Source organism: Panulirus ornatus, chromosome 38 (assembly GCF_036320965.1).
Source record: "Panulirus ornatus isolate Po-2019 chromosome 38, ASM3632096v1, whole genome shotgun sequence".
Lineage (NCBI taxonomy): Eukaryota > Metazoa > Arthropoda > Malacostraca > Decapoda > Palinuridae > Panulirus > Panulirus ornatus.
This window is the reverse complement of record NC_092261.1, coordinates 5,446,999-5,463,494: the sequence shown is the minus strand read 5'-3', so window position 1 is coordinate 5,463,494 and position 16,496 is coordinate 5,446,999. Positions and strand designations below refer to the sequence as shown.

Sequence of the window (16,496 nt, the reverse complement as noted above, 5' to 3'; positions counted from 1 at the left end):
ACCTCAAGCACGATGTTACACTTGAGGACGATGATTCGAGCCTTGAGCAGCATGACGACACGATGGTTAACCTTTGACCTGAACCGCGAGAGTCATGTGTAACCTCATGCCATCATACCGAAGGATCGTTCCGTTGTACGAATGGATCTTACCACCATGCTCGAGGGTTGCATCGTTGTGTTCAAGTGATTCATTCACTGACAAGGGAGCTGCTGTACGCTCGAACTCGCTTGTGTTATGGAGGTAGTTTTGCGCTGGCTGGATCTTGTGATACAAGCAGTTGCTGCCGCGATAATTCAGCCTTCAAAATGCATCTTATCGTCCGGTCAATCAGGCTGAGGGTGTCCGTGTTGAAGGGAGGTGATGCGGAATTCATATTCAAAGACGATCTTTTGGAGACGTTTTGTTTCCAGATGAATGACGATCCTAGAGGTGTGTGATGCGGGTCTTCGAGAAGCAGTCGGAGAGGAGTTCGAAGCCGAAGACCAGGAGCCCAGCAGCGTTGCCGGTGACAAGCGCCACAAACATTCCCTGAAAACAGCAAAATGTGGCCTCCATTAGCGATATGTTATCTCGGTCTGCGACACCAGAGACCACAGTATATATAACTCCCTCCTCGTCATATATCCTGCATAATGATAGGAGCCTCAGAGGCTTCGTTTACCCAGAGGTTGGTGACAGAGAGCGAGGTCTTGACGGTGATCTTCGTTGCAGGACGTATGCACACGGTTGAGTTCACGTTGAGGTTCTTCATCCAGTGATCATACAGCCCGCCCTCCTTCAGTGATGTAACCCTGAGGGACAATAGCTAGTTAGAACACTTCTCTTTCGTCAACGAGCGGCAGACGCACGAGTCACTAATTGTCAATTAGATAAGCGTGTCTATACAAAGGAGATAAAAGCGTTTGAGATATACCATTAACCCAGTTGTGTAACTAAAGATTATATAAGTACACTAGATCACGTATATATATATATATATATATATATATATATATATATATATATATATATATATATATATATATAAAATTTGTGTGCATGTGTGTGTGTATTTATCTATTTGTACTGTACGGGGTGGGAGTTTTATACACTGGAGGGGCCTCATCTCTTGTGCGTGCGTGTGCATATACATGCGCGTTTATGAATGCTTGAGAGTGTGTCTGTGCGGTAGGAACAGTGTTGCGTGTGCTGGAGAAATTGATCGCCAAGATCAAGCATCAGTGTGGAGATGATGTCCATACCTTTTACTAATGGCGGGGATGAGGGGGCTGTTCTTCTGGCCGGTCATGCCGTACATGAAGGGCAGGAACGCCTCGCGGGAGGTGTAGAAATCGCACTGACCTGTTGACCCCCCAGGAATGTGGTCGTTGTTATACGTGACGAGATCAGAGATCAGGCTCGACCAGGTTATATGGTTAGGTTAGGAGTGTAAGGAAGTAATTAAAACCTACAAAGAAATACAGAAATTAAAGCCGCCTTCGCCATTAGATTTTCCTACCGTGATACATAGAGAGAGACTGGTACACGAAGGGAGAGTATAATCACTGGTACACGACAATGAACGCAAATGGCTTTTTCCTCCTACCTCCCACTGGTGTACTTGTGCTATAGCCAACAAGATTATACAAATGAAATTTGAACTAATGACTTTTCACCTCCCCTAACAACACGCACGTAGGCTTAACACTGAACCGAAACGTTTAGCCAGGCAAGTTTAAGATCGTAACAATTTTTTTTTTTGTATATTTGATACTTCTGTATGATGTGTGTGTGTGTGTGTGTGTGTGTGTGTGTGTGTGTGTGTGTGTGTGTTTCACGTAAGCGATCCTTCCCACACCGGAGGATGGAGCGCGGGTTCACACACCTGTGTTGGAGAAGTCATGAGCCATCAGGACTCTGCTCGTGAGGTCTTCTCCTATGAAGACGTGTTCACCCTCCCTCACCAGCTCGTCTTGTACACGCACGTAGTCGGACGCCAACACGTACATCACGCGGCCCTCCTGCTCGGCGACGTGCACCTCGCTGAAGATGCCGGACTTGGAATTCTGAAGAAGAGGAAGAGGGAGAGAACGAATGTTAATATTAACATCACACACGTACTCGTAGTATGAGTTAATATAAGGAGGTTCTCCTATCATTAAGTACGTTCGAATACCATAAAGAAGTACCTTGTATTGTATGTAAATGAGCTACACGTTTGTTTTAAGTAATATTCCTAGTGATATGGGATGAAAGAGTACTGCCCACGTATCTACTGCGTGTTGTAGAGGGCGACTAACAGGGGCGGGGAGGGAGGTGTTGAGGATAGTTCTTAAGACCAGAAACACCTCTCACTACGCACGCATGCGCTCCCTCATCTTCCGAGCTAACAACTTCCAGGGAAGGCGTTCTTCACTAGAAATAAAAAACGGGTTCATCCGAATATACAGAACGTAAGATATTTGTCCCATGACATTACCTGTGTGTGTGTGTGTGTTTTTTTTCTAATGAATAAAAGTAGATAAGGAAATATGAGACATCACACTACGATGGAAATGGGGAAAAAAATATGGTGAAAGATCATTTTGCCGACAAAGAAGAAACAGTTCTTGGAAATCGTTTTATTTTGTATTCCGTATGATATGATGAAATATATTTTTTCCTCTGAGAATTCTCCTAAAGTTTAGAAGCGGTTAACTTAGTTTAGGTAAACTCTGACTTATAAAGTTAGCTTATGTACGGTTCTCGTGTATAAATATACCTCACACGAACTTTTACGTGAATAAACTTTCCCTTTTAACTTCCAGCGGGAAATTACTCGACGAGAAGGAAACGAGACAGTTCTACAGTCTCGAACTTCTGAAACACTAAGAAAGGACTTTCCTTTTCTTCCCAATGTTGGTAAAAAGGTATTTAAAGATGGGTAATGGTGAAAGTCTTGGTGGTCTGCCTGTTATAAATAGTCCTGAATTCTAAGTTTCCAAGTATTAGATTCAAAGATTTCTTACCTCGCAGGAAGACTAGACACAAGTTATTTCAGAAAGTTGAACATTTTGAAACAGAAAGAACGTGACTTTGTACAATTTTTTGAACAAATACGTTCGTTCTTGAGGAAGGAAAAAATACGAATGGTGAATTAGAGTTACGAGTCGTATGATAAACATTTTTTCTTTAATTCTCTATATTTGAATTAGCTTTTAAGAAAATGTTTTTCATGGCGCTGTTGGAATATAAGACGAACCTGTTTTCTGGTGTAAGTTCTCATCATAGAGGAAAAATTATGACTGAGAGATAGATAGATACATAATTAGACAGATAGATAAATAGATACATATAGATAGATAGATAGATACGTGGGTAGAACGTATCCGGAGCAGACTGATTACACCACAGTGGGAGGCGAAAATCGATAATCTATAATTGGCGAGTCTTTCTTGAGTACCTGATCCATGATCTCAAGATTCATCGCTACTCATAACGTCCAATCAACCTCGGAAATCCGGCTATTACTCGACAATTGGATCCTCAGTAGGTCGAAGATGAGGATGGTCCTCATTACGAGTCTAAGGCCAGTGAGGCAAACTCTCTGCTCTTGGTCAGACCATTATAGGTTCTGGCAATATAAACTAAGAGGCAACCAAAGCGAAAAAATCTTCCCTTGATAATCTAATCCAATTTTAGGGATGAGATTTGTCCGAGTGGAGCATGATTCACTCAGGTAGAAGAAGAGTGAGCTGCCGCTCCGCTCGCCATCCCTCATGGAATAGGATTTCTACAGAGTTACCAAATCAGTTGGTCGTAAATGATCGTCCTGCATTTCCAGGCTTAAATCATTTCTGCTGGAAATCGACGATCGACTGGCTGGCTCTACCCAGCCATCTGTGATGGGACTGTCATCTTGTGTTAGACAGTAATGGGCGTATTGCTCGCTGATCTATCGTCATCCGGTTAATTCATCTCATTCATGTTAACGACAGTTCTCCGTCAGCATCCAGTCGTTGGTTGTTAAGCCACCAGTCATTGACTTGGGGTTCCAATATCGTACATTTGTGGAAGGCTGCCGCTGATCACGACGGGGAAAGTGACTCGAATCTCTCTATTTTCGAGGATGAATGAGTCATCTGCAGGCTTACACTGCGGTCTGCTTTGTCTTCATTGCAGGAATTCCATTTTGTACGACGATAAGCGGGAGTCAATCACCGCCTCCTGGGAAGGGAAGAACCAGGACAGTAGCAGCTGCAGGTGTGTCCCGAAGTGACGCCAACCATGTTCAGGTCCAGATGGCTGGAGGAAAAAGTTAGCGATTATCTTTCCCGATTCTTGACTCGGGGAACGTGTTCAAGAAAGCTGAAGAATTTAGGACTTTTCTTACGGATCCTGAGTGTGTAGCCATCGCTTTAAGATCAGGAAAACAGAGGAGGATTAGGAGCATCTCTGAACTTTGGGTTCAAACCTAAGGATCTGTATCAGTATGTCTGACGTTACTATTTTGCTTGAATATCACATGTCGTTCAAAGATGTTGGTTATCACAACCCAGAATGATGGCTGATCGGATACCTTACTTCCCTCTTTAGAAACGTCATAGTTACGACAGAGAGCATCGCAAACCATTGTTCCTCTGGGTCAGGCACAACTCTGCGCTCCTCCCTCCTCCAGCACATTAGTGGGCCGACTGTTGACCCCAGAGTATTGTGTGGCATTAGCAGGCAACACCATGGCCAATAACGTGAACTTCTGCAGAGTTCCTAGTTTTTGCCCCCAGACACGCTGGACGAGGTGAAAGGCTTCTTTAACTTCGACCAAAATGCTCAGTTCTGGAGATCTGTTTGGTCGTGTTGACTTGTCTGACGTTACACATTGCAAGGATTTCGAACCCCTCAGGAGGTTAACACGTAAGTGAGCAGAGATCAATAAGTTCATGTTTTCAAAACACTTAGAATCCTCTTTTGCTTAGCGGATGTAAACATTGAACACAGGCTGTCGGTCTGAGAGATGTAAAGGCCAACTTTTATAGAATAAGAATGATAAATGAATGGGATAAATTGACCAGTCAAATTTGTGAACCCGGACAGCATTCAGAATAAAGGCTGTATGATCGTCGAGAGAAAGTTCAAAAGATAGCACCCCCTACGAATTCACAGCTGCCTTTTATTTCGTACCGTACACGGTAAATACAAATAGGTAATTACAAGATTCAAACCCCTGAATATAATGACAGTGCTGCCTTCTTCTGTACTTTACCACACCTCTCGTTAGCAGAGTTCCCTGCTAATGCATACTCTGTATTCTCTCTGTAACCAGCATCCTGGTGAGCTTAGAACTTGAACATATCCAGCTTACGAAGACCAAGAGCCTTATGTCTGTGCAATCAAGATTTTCATATGCGTTCAGGATGCCGCGCGAGGTTTGTTAATGTTGGTAAACAATGCTGATGTCTTTCACATTAGGGCTTACAAAGGATAAGGGAAAGACGCGTTGCGTTGAGAGGCTAATTTGAATTCCTGTGTGACCTGGTTCGGTGTCTCATTCGCCAGCTGTCGTCATAGTCGTGTTTTATACCACGCACAGTTGACTCCAAAGCCAAGTAGAGGCCATGGCGGCTTGTTTGACCTGCTGAACTTAGGAGCTTTGCTCCTGTTTTCCTTTTCACGAGAGAGGAAATGAAAGAGAGGGAGGGGGATTTGGATGTTTTAAGTCTGCTTTTTCGTGCTAACTTTATCGAAGTGTAGTTATATATAGAACTTCCCCCATAACCTATTGGTATTGGTAGACGTCAAAAGTAGATGCTTATGCTTAGTAAGTCCCTGTACACCAGCTATGCTGGCTTACAAAAGAAAATGTCAAGCATTAATCAAAATCCATGACGAAGAAGATGGACAGAGAGATTCACACACACACACACACACACACACACACACACACACACACACACACACACACACACACATTCACATCATGAAGATACTCACTCGGAAATGCTGTACGTAGGCCGTCCCGAGTTCCCAGATCATGGTGACGGACGAGTCGTCAATAACATCGCGTAGACTTTGGTATGGTTGTGGGATGTGCCTCACGGCCAGGAGGGACATGAGGTTACTGCTGTAGCTCTGCGTCAGTACCATGATCATCAGTACCCATGATAAGGCCATGAAGCGTTCCCACCACCGCTCACCAACCACCAGGGTGTCTGTGGGAGGAGGAGAAGAGAGAAGCGGAGGTGACTGGCACGCGTGACACCACTGTCCTGAGAATATGTTTAATGGTGCATTTCTGGCAACTATTCCATCGGCTCTGGGTTCGATCCCCGGCGCGGGCAGACGACACACAGCTCCCCTAGCTGTTCGTCCTTTCTTCGATGGTAGGTAAATGGGCACCAACCTCGGCTGGGGTAAAACACCATCAGCAGTGACTCGGCTCGCGTTAACCCTGGGGTCGCCATGTCCGAGGGTGACATAGTCCTTACTGACAGTTACGTCGCTTGAGCTCAACGGCACGAAGCTGACTGAGCAACCCTCCTGTATGATGGCCTGACCTTTGACCCAACCGTAAAGGTCACGCTGCCACACTGTAGAGTCCTACCAACGCACACCTTCAAGGGGTTAGGGTGTAATAGTAGCCAGATGTAACTAGGAACACAATGGCTTTTGCCATGGCATTACTCGAGAGATACTCAGATGTACGTTGACTTTGCCAGTCTTCACGGATGGGTCAGTCAATATGCAGTCACCAGTATAGGTTGATTCCATTTCGTATATTTGATCCATAAAACGAGGAAACATTCCAAAGTCTAAATTCATGTGAATACTGATTCATATTCATGTCGTAAGACACGCTAGACTTGTCGGATTACAAGGTATAAACACTAGCTCACATCTGATTACGACCCGCCTCTGATTTCTGTCATCAGGAGGTTTATCTTTAGGGATTTACTCTTTTTCAGAGACCTGCCACTCGCTCTGGATTCACCCACCACTCGCAACGAGTCTACTACGTCTTGCCGGGAGACCTCTGTAGTTAGTTTGTTGTTTACAGTGTTTTTGGAAGACGGAGCAACGGGTTGATAATTGCTCTCTCGACGTAGAGAGAAAAATATACATCACCAAAGGTTTGTGAAGTGTTTGTGTGAAAACGATCCAATACAGTTAAGAAAAGTGATAGAATCATTGTTGATTTTTTAAGATGATATCTTGCAACTTGCCGTCGAGGTGAAAATCATCAGGAACTCAAGGGTTATGTGCAAGGGACTTTATTCCGGATTTTCCTCCGTCTAAAGCCTGAGGGAGATATTGAGACATACTAATTAAGCGTTATGTCCATCTTTATGAATACCATACGTGCCTCATAAGCAATAGGAACTACCTCATCTTGCAGCAGGAGGAAGTATTGATGAATCTATCATTCCAGACCAGCTGTGTTGTCTGCTCGCTTGTGTATAGCCTGTAACGATTTCCAGTACAAGACCCCAGTATAACAGACGGTATGCTACCGAGGGGAAGGTTTATCAGTTAAACAACCTTAAAATTTTGAATAATTCTTGCGTATCATGACCTGCAAACGTCACAGTCGGGATAGGGAGTTTAGACCTCTTTAAACTCGAGTGATCCTACCCACCTACACATTAAGGAGAGCAACTTTGTGAGAAGGAGATGAGTCATGACCTCTCTGCATTCGACTGTGTGACCATTCCGATGTAGACCTCGACTTACTTTCTTGCAGTAAAACACGAAGATACACTGAGATCGAAGGTGGCGTCTTGAAGAACCACGAAGACAGTAGCCACGGCTGTTGCCAGCATCACCACCAGGGCCGCCAGCACCGCCGCCCACACCAGCGGCGCCAGGGGCATCACGAAACTCCACGGGTCGACCTCGGGCTTCCCTCGACCACCGAGGATCCTCAGATTATCACTGACGATGGGAGTCACGTAATCCACGACCTCAGCTCGTGACGCAGTGATGCTGAACGGCCCAAGACCCAGGTCCACCTCCTGCGTCCACATAGAGCGTCATGAATGCCGGTTCTCATTACACTTTTTACAGCGTTGTGGAGGAAGATTGTACACAATAGGGACAATAGCATGAAGAGCACACTGCGAAAAGTGTTGTGATTAGAGAAGCCTGGAAGTAATATAACAATACACCTGCAATAAGAAAGCAAATGAATGATATCCTGGTCCGTTTGATAACTTTCAAGTAAGACCGAAAAAGTTGTTAATACTTTACTGAGCAGAAGGGCACTGCAGGAAGGTTGCGCTCCCTCCCCGCCTGCCTGTGGCAGATTTTTAAGTTAGTATCCCAGAGCGTTCGTGTGAATACGTGGAATACAGATTTGCATGTTCGAAATTAAATGGACTACACTATTGTTTGGAAAAATGCGGCTCTTTTGACCTTTGTGAAGGGCGGATCTCTGAACTGCACCGACTCAGAGACGTTGCTAATATTCCGATGACTCACTGTCCGTATGGGAACCTCTGAAGCCCCGTGGAAGTAAAGTGTATACATGATGGCGAGGTGATGTTGTCGATCACATGTCGTTATGGCTCAGGGGTGTATCGTCGTGTAGTGGACGTGGGGGACCAACAACATCTACATGAACCACCGGAGCACCACGTCTCTTAAAGGTCGCTTCGAAACCTGTGGCCTTCAGGATAACACATTCCGAAATGTTACCTCTGGAAAGTGGTGAAAATCATCGGAAACTTTAGAACCAGCAAGTGATGAGGCTGTCCCAGCATTCACTAGTGACCTTTTGGAACGCTGCTGTAGCCGTGTCTAATCCTCTTACCTCCATCGAGGCTCATGTAATGCAGGTTGGACACAGGTGCCTGTCTAAGCTTCATCTGTCGCGCAGAATTCATCACCTCTCATCCACTAGGCCTCAGGAACCAGACTAAAGACGCTTGACTCAGAACTTGTGTTCATGCGTCTCTCATGGTGATCACTGCCACTACTCGTGACAGTGTTTGTCTGGAGACTTCTCTCTCTCTCTCTCTCTCTCTCTCTCTCTCTCTCTCTCTCTCTCTCTCTCTCTCTCTCTCTCTCTCTCTCTCTCTCTCTCTCTCTCTCTCTCTCTCTATCTATCTATCTATCTATCTATCTATCTATCTCTCTTACTGGCTTGCTGGCTGTAGAAGTGTCAGTCGTTCCCTCTGTATAGGAACTTTCAAAAGAGGTAGAAAGATAAGATTTGCTAGACCTGAGTATCAGTGAAGGGATTTTTACTCACGTATCTGTATTCCAGTCCTAGACGTAAGAGTGAGTATGTACGACCACCTGGCTGGATCCCTCATCCATGATAACAAAGCCATCGAGAACTTAAAGTCCTTCGCTGCAGGTCATACACTCCTCCGACCTGATCTTAGATTAATGCGGTGATGACCCTGTATCGATCGTGTAAGTGCTAAGATGATGTATATAGTTTGAGGAGTGAGCAGTAGCAAGATTGTTGGTGTGGTTCATCTGGCGCTGCTGATGCCTTCGCTCAGATCTCAGTTAAATCTTAAAAGCGGCTGAGTTGTGCCACGGTATCACTCTAAGGCCGGAGAAGTCATCAGTCAGGAGTGGAGCGCTGTGACGTCAGGGACACATATACCCAGCTGGATGGTGTTGTAGCACTGGACAGGGAACCACTGTCTTAAAGGGTAAAAACCAACGTGAACCGATAGAAAGAGATGAGAGAAAACTGGAAATGGTTGCGTGGGTTAGAGGGACATTTTCCTCGTTGATGATCTTCCTGGCGCGTGGGTCCTCAAACAGCCACATTCTCTGTTAAACACTCAAAAACAACAACGAATGATCATGTTGTGTGAGGCACTAATGAGTATGACGCTTGTTACGTCAAGTGTTGTGAGCAACTTAGTTGCAGAAGACCCTCTGAGCAAACAGCTGGCTGGCTTCGTGTGTTGTGAAGATGGCTGCCGCTGTTAGGTTATCAGTAAATGAAGTTAGTTCATTCGCATCAGTAGTTCCGAGAGTTGGGGGGTGAAGTTAAAGGAGAGAGAGAGAGAGAGAGAGAGAGAGAGAGAGAGAGAGAGAGAGAGAGAGAGAGAGAGAGAGCCAGGCTTCAAGCATTAGCAGGTCGATGCTGGTGGTAGTACCACGGTACAGACTTAATGCGGCTTCGTACGCCTTGTAGCGAGACATTTATTATTCCGTATGACGGGATTCGGTACTTCATGTTCCCTGTGGAAACACCAGAATCATGAACAGGAATAAAACATCTGTCATGGAACCGTCTACTGGCTAAAGTCTTCTTTACCATTTAGTAAAGCGCGGACGACGCCACCTGTGTAGGGACGTAGTACTCCGAACAGGTGCGATTAAGTGTCCCAGAGGTTTACAGATCTGTAAGGTTACCGTTGAATACCGTATGGAAGTGAACCAAACATCCTCCTGATGACTCTAGATATTAAAAAGTGGTCATGAGTTACCCCGCTCTGAGAGATTTAACACTCACTCCTTTTCCAGGAGAGGCGACGAGGGACTGCAGCCTCGTCTACCCTTCCTCTAACACCCACTTTCCTGTCCCAAGAGATCGACGAAAACCGGGAGCCTTGCCTGCCATCCTTGTAGCACTTTACCTCTCTGCTGCGGGAGGTCGGCGAGGACTCGTAACCCTGCCAAGAATTCTTAACGACACTCACGTCTCTGGTCACCATGCCCAGCATGCCAGACACCGAGCCGTCGGGTTGCTGGTTGCCGAAGGAACCATCAGGGGGTCGCTGGAGCGTGTAGCTAGAAAGGAAGAAATTCATACTGTTCTCGTTGGTGTCGGTCGAGGTCTCGATATTCTTAAAAACGATAATCTCGCGAACACTTAAAGTTATCCATATAACACTGAAACAGCACACGTGTATAGCTGTAATGGAAATATACTAAGCAGCGGTCACTGTCGAAATTGCATGTAAAAGGTGGTCCAGAAGATATTGACGTGCAAGAGGCAAATTCTCGAGCTTCATCAACATTTTGGTAACTTACTTGAGGTGACAGACTTGCTGAAGAAGGACCAGCAACAAGCAGCAAATATTGTTACAAACTCGGGTGAACTGAGGGAGTTAGAACTTGTCAGAGTCAGCCACTCGTGTCTGCCTGCTGTTGTAACTTACGTGAAGTTGAGGCTTGCTGCCAGGACGTCCAGGAGCTGCCTCATGGACCCCGAATACTTGAACCTCCACTGGCGTCCCTGAGTCCACTCCTTCGTGATGACCACGTGAGGTGGGAACTCCTCAGCCGTCACCCTCAGCCTGGGACTCACCAAGAACCTGGCAGGGTGATCACTCGTCGTTACGAGGTGCTCTTCTGGTTTACCAACTCATCATAATAATCAAATTACTCGCTACTGTGTTCAAAAAGAAAATTGACCCCCGTAATGCTACACCACACTCATTCTGCTCTCTAAACACTCTACAGTTTTATTGTAATGCGATAAACATTCTGTAATTAACTGCGATCTTTCATGTAATATTCCAATGGCAATAGGGTAGCGGTGCTAGCCTGAGGTACCTTACAGAAATATCGCATATGGATGAGCTTCGCCTCACCCTAGTACTTGAAGAGTTGTCACACCACGTACCTGTAGAACTTATCTGGGAAGAGTGGGACTTCAGAGGTGAACGAGAGGCCCTGGCGAGGCGTCCAGGAGGCGACCCGTACTACTTGCGATGTGTAAGGCAGGTGCACAAACACGCTGCAGCTTCAGGAGGAGAAACATCGTATGAAGGGTTCTAATACTGACACATATTAAGATCGTATCACATCTTGATGGAATGAATATTAGAAAATGTGTTAGGCTGGTTTAACTTGCACATGAATCCGTAAGGCAGAGTTTATGTTTCAAGACTATTCATTATGACGCTTTCATGCATGTGGTAAAGATTAATCCAGACACGAAAAGAAGAAATATCGTACCACACAGGAAGTTGTGTGATCAAGCTGTTATTGAGTACACTAGTGTTGATTAACTGTGAGACAACGAACTATAGAAACACTCCATTGTTATAAGACGATTAATTCTTTTTTCTAACATTATTATGAGCTAGAATTATCCGCTAGTCAGAAGAATCGTTAAGGAAAAGAAGAGAAAAAAGGAAAAATACCCCAATCAAGCTGTCGTCTTTGTAAACGACCAGAGGGCATACTCAAGCATGCACCAAAGCTTTACCCTTCAGTACCTGGTGGACCTGGCCTCAGCGCTCACTATAAGCAGCGCAGAGTTCATCATGGAGAGAGCGCGGAGGTCGTCCAGGTCTCGGAGGGGACGCCGGGTGACAGCCAGGTGTCTGTTGGACCACAGCAGGAGGCGCTCCCGGTAGAACACTTCGGCGGAGGTGGCGAGGAAGGCCGGATCGTCGCTCACCACCACAAGCGACACGCACCAGGACACCTGCCGAAGCTGTGGACGTACACACGCGCTCTTAGGGACATAATACTGTACCAGACTTCCCTCCTTAGAGGCCTTCAGTAATGGCTGAGGGGAAGATCTAACTTATTTACTGGGGAGAAATAGGAATTTCATTTTACAATCGAGAGTGGAAGGAAAAAAAACTGGGACGCCCCACTGCGCCGGAGGCAGCTGAAGGAAAATTGTCCAAAGTCGCTTCGATTGTCCATGACTTGTTCTGGAATGGGAGGCGTTTTCCTCGGGAGCAGATTCTAGAAAGTTTTTACATTCATTTCTCCGGAGTAGCAGGAGATACGAACACGTATTCTCTCTGGACCGTATTGTAGCATCGCCCTCGTCTTGTGTAGTTCTTAAAGGCCGTAAAGATGAGTTACTTAGAGGGTAAGAAAGCTGCTGCCCCGTAATGTCCATTTCAAGCTGGGCAGCGTTAGGTTATTCCTCAAGATCAATCCAATTTTTAAACAAGACTGATCTGGAGTAACGTTAAGCTCCCCAGAGGGAAACCCTCTTGGCCAGGCCTTCCGACGTAGCTGGGTTGTGTGATTGTTATTCTCTTAAGCATAAGACGAGAAAACTGCCGTCGTTTTGACCTTGCAGGTCGTCCTCCTTGAAATTTACATCTGGCCAAAGACGTCCCACGCGAGAACTTCCAGCTTGAATATCGTTCATCTGAAAAATTTCAATTTCATGCCTGCCGGCCTGCGGACACCTCTTTGGCAATCTGAATACCTCACCCCCTTCTAAGGAAAAGCAACACACACACACACACACACACACACACACACACACTCACACACACACGTTTCGTGTAAGTGACCTGGCCAGCCATACTGCTCGTGTGAAAATGATGTTCTTGCCTTGTTACTGAGGTGAATATGACGTCTTCTTCGTGATTATGGTGAATGTGATCCACACTTAAGTGAGATTAGATTAAACCAGATTCCTCACAAGATTTTGTCAGTCATCTGCCTGAGTTTACTTCTAAAGTGGAAGTGATCTGTGAGGCTACTTATAGTTTAAGTTTGTAGCCTGCTTTTATAATTAAAGTGAAAGTGACTTTGATGAATATGTAACTATAGAAGTCAGTGATCAACTGGTTTTACTAGTAGTAAGAAAATGATGTTTTAGACTCAACTTATACTTTCATGACTCACTTTTGAGGATCATTCTCACTTTAAAAGCAAGACGAAAGTCTCCTGCATGCACTATTGGTAATGACTTAATTACCTCCTTAATGGACACACCTGCCTCATGTCAGAATGACCCACCTGGCGAGCCTGGACAGTCACCTTCGTCAGCTCTGCCCGCATCACCCTGAGGTCCACCTCAGCCTCCACTTCAAACACCGCCGCGCCCCAGGGGGCCCTCAGCCTGCTCAGCTCCTAGGATGAATAAAAAGAAAATAACGCTCTCCTTCCGCTGTCCAGCATGTGACACAGTTGACACACACGTTACGTGACACGAATGACGGTGGACGTCAGTCTGTGGTGACGTACCGTGAAGACGGTGGTAGGCGAGGTGGTGCCGTCTGTGAGGAGGATGACGGAGCAGTGGGGCGGCCGCTCTCTGGCCAGCACCTCCGCCAAAGCCCCTCCAGCCAGCCCAAGCGTCTTCCCCTCCTGACGAAGAAGAGGAAGATTCGTCAGATTGCAAACGGTTGCCTGTGTGCATTTTGACGAATGGTCATGATAGAAACTTATATTTTCATGCCTTTATTGTGATTCGAAATAAAGAGAGTTTGGTTAGTAACTCTGGGGTGTTTTTGAGGATCTGATTGTGTTTAATGAACTCTGTATCTGAATTCGGTTTAGTTCAACGTTTCATTATCGTCTTGGGAGGAAATTACGTTTATTGTGATTCTTTTTTATGCTGTATTCAAACCAAAGTTACCGACCGTATTTTCATGACAGACCAAAATTCCCTTATAATGTAATCCAACCCGTTTTATCTGAGAGTGTGATTAGGATTAAACTTTTCGTAGACTTGCCACATTACGTCAGAGCTTGAGCAGAAAAGTCAAGAATAATGAAAAAAGAAAGCTATAAAAACTGTAAACACAAGGTTAAGTAGGATAGATTAACAACAGCTGTGTGGACGACTTTACCCTTTGGCCGGGGAAGCTGCCCGACAGCCCGTAAGACTACCACAGTTAGCGCCAAGAGCAGCGCCATCACGTTGGTCGTCGTCATCACTGTCCAACACACCTCGGCCTCACACAAGACACACACACCTGTAAAAATCATTAAAACATATGAGCCATTTACAAACGGATAATGGTAATATCGTTAATCACCTGTAAATAAAGTGTGGCACTAATTGTATTATTCTCACTGTTATTTCTCTCTGTGATGACCCACTGGAAAAGAGGGTCAATTTGCCGTCGTCTTTGTCACTGTGTGGTTCTTAACCCTTTCGTGAACAGCCTGGATGATCAAGGGTGGAAGTCACCGGCGCAGCAGCTGGGGAATGCTGATATCATGACCGTCAATTATCTTTCTACCCTTAACTCAGAATTACACACGTACAGTAGATACGTACACGCATATCATTCATGCACGTACACGCATATCATACATGCACGTACACGCATATCATACATGCACGTACACGCATATCATACGAGTTTAGGACTGGTGGGATCCCATACAATAAGATTGGTGCACATACATATATACATCACAGTACTACGACCCACATCACAACACTGTGAATCCACACCACTACAGTATGACCCACACCACACCAGTGTGGCCTACACCACTACAGTGTGACCCACACCACACCAGTGTGGCCTACACCACTACAGTATGACCCACACCACATCAGTGTGGCCTACACCACTACAGTGTGACCCACACCACACCAATGTGGCCTACACCACTACAGTATGACCCACACACACCTATATGGCATGCACCACAACACTGTGACCCCACACCACACCAGTGTGGCCTACACCACTACAGTATGACCCACACCACACCAGTGTGGCCTACACCACTACAGTATGACCCACACCACACCAGTGTGGCCTACACCACTACAGTATGACCCACACCACACCAGTGTGGCCTACACCGCTACAGTATGACCCACACCACACCTACATGGCGTACACCACAACAGTGACCCTCGCCACACCAGTATGACCTACACTTCAGTATATCCCGCGCCCCCTGACTCTTCCCCTTTTATAACCTTTCAAGAGTTAAGCTTCACCTGATTGGTCGACTCGGGCAGGGAGGTTGCAAAAAAAAAGCGATTGGTCAGCTCACAAAGACTCGTCGTTCCAGTGATTCGTGGGCGGTGTATACATAAGGATTGTTCAGGCAAAGAAACTGTGTTCGATGTGTCACGCTGCGTTTATGCATTCATTATTTCATGGCGTTACGTGCCCGGGTTGCTGGACGCCAGTAAATCGCGAGGTCATGGGCTGCTCGATTTTTTTTATGTGTGTAGCATCGCCTGCTCACTTCCCCCTCCGGTAGAAAGTCCGAGAGTTCTTAGCACATATTAAAGAAAGGCATTTGGAATTTTGATTAACATGTATGATTACTGTTTGTGTATTACGGGGAGAGAGAGAGCTTTACATTTGTGTTGCCCGAGAAAGGCTTTCTCAGTGGATGTGATCCAACGTCTCACACAAGCACGAGGAAATATCTCTTTCTTGGTATGATTTACATAAGGCAAGATAATCGTTTTCTATTCTATTTTGGATTCTTTAATAGATTCATATTCATTTTTCTGGTCGATTTTTAGATTTTTTTAGATTTTAAGATTGATTTTTAGATTTTTGATTCCTCTTTTAGTTTTTTTTTGTATTAGATTTTGTTTGTTGTAGTTGTTCCAGCTGTTGTATCATGCGAGGGAGGGAGGGCCGCCTGACCCCCCTCCCCCGACTATCGCTATCGCTCGTCCATAATTCAGCCCTGCCCTGGCGCGTGTGACTCTGGCGTCTGTCTGTTTGTTCTCTCGTTACCTGTATCCGCGATTCCGTTCGTCATGTCGATTCGTTAATACTGGATTGAGCTGTCTAACGATTTCCTCTCTCTCTCTCTCTCTCTCTCTCTCTCTCTCTCTCTCTCTCTCTCTCACTCTCTCTCTCTCTCTCTCT

At 45.6% G+C, this 16,496-nt stretch overlaps 1 protein-coding gene across 1 annotated transcript; it reads right to left on the bottom strand.

Moving 5' to 3' along the window:
- Window positions 1-351: 351 nt before the first annotated feature.
- LOC139760947 (probable glutamate receptor) lies at window positions 352-14,571 on the bottom strand. Its single transcript, XM_071684733.1, is given in 14 exon segments — window positions 352-531; window positions 665-794; window positions 1,245-1,344; window positions 1,868-2,048; window positions 5,953-6,170; window positions 7,690-7,759; window positions 7,761-7,970; window positions 10,626-10,716; window positions 11,088-11,243; window positions 11,555-11,674; window positions 12,153-12,373; window positions 13,651-13,764; window positions 13,879-13,998; window positions 14,482-14,571. Coding segments are annotated over 14 exon segments (1,926 nt in total). The 3' UTR covers window positions 352-426.
- Between the last annotated feature and the right edge of the window lie 1,925 nt (window positions 14,572-16,496).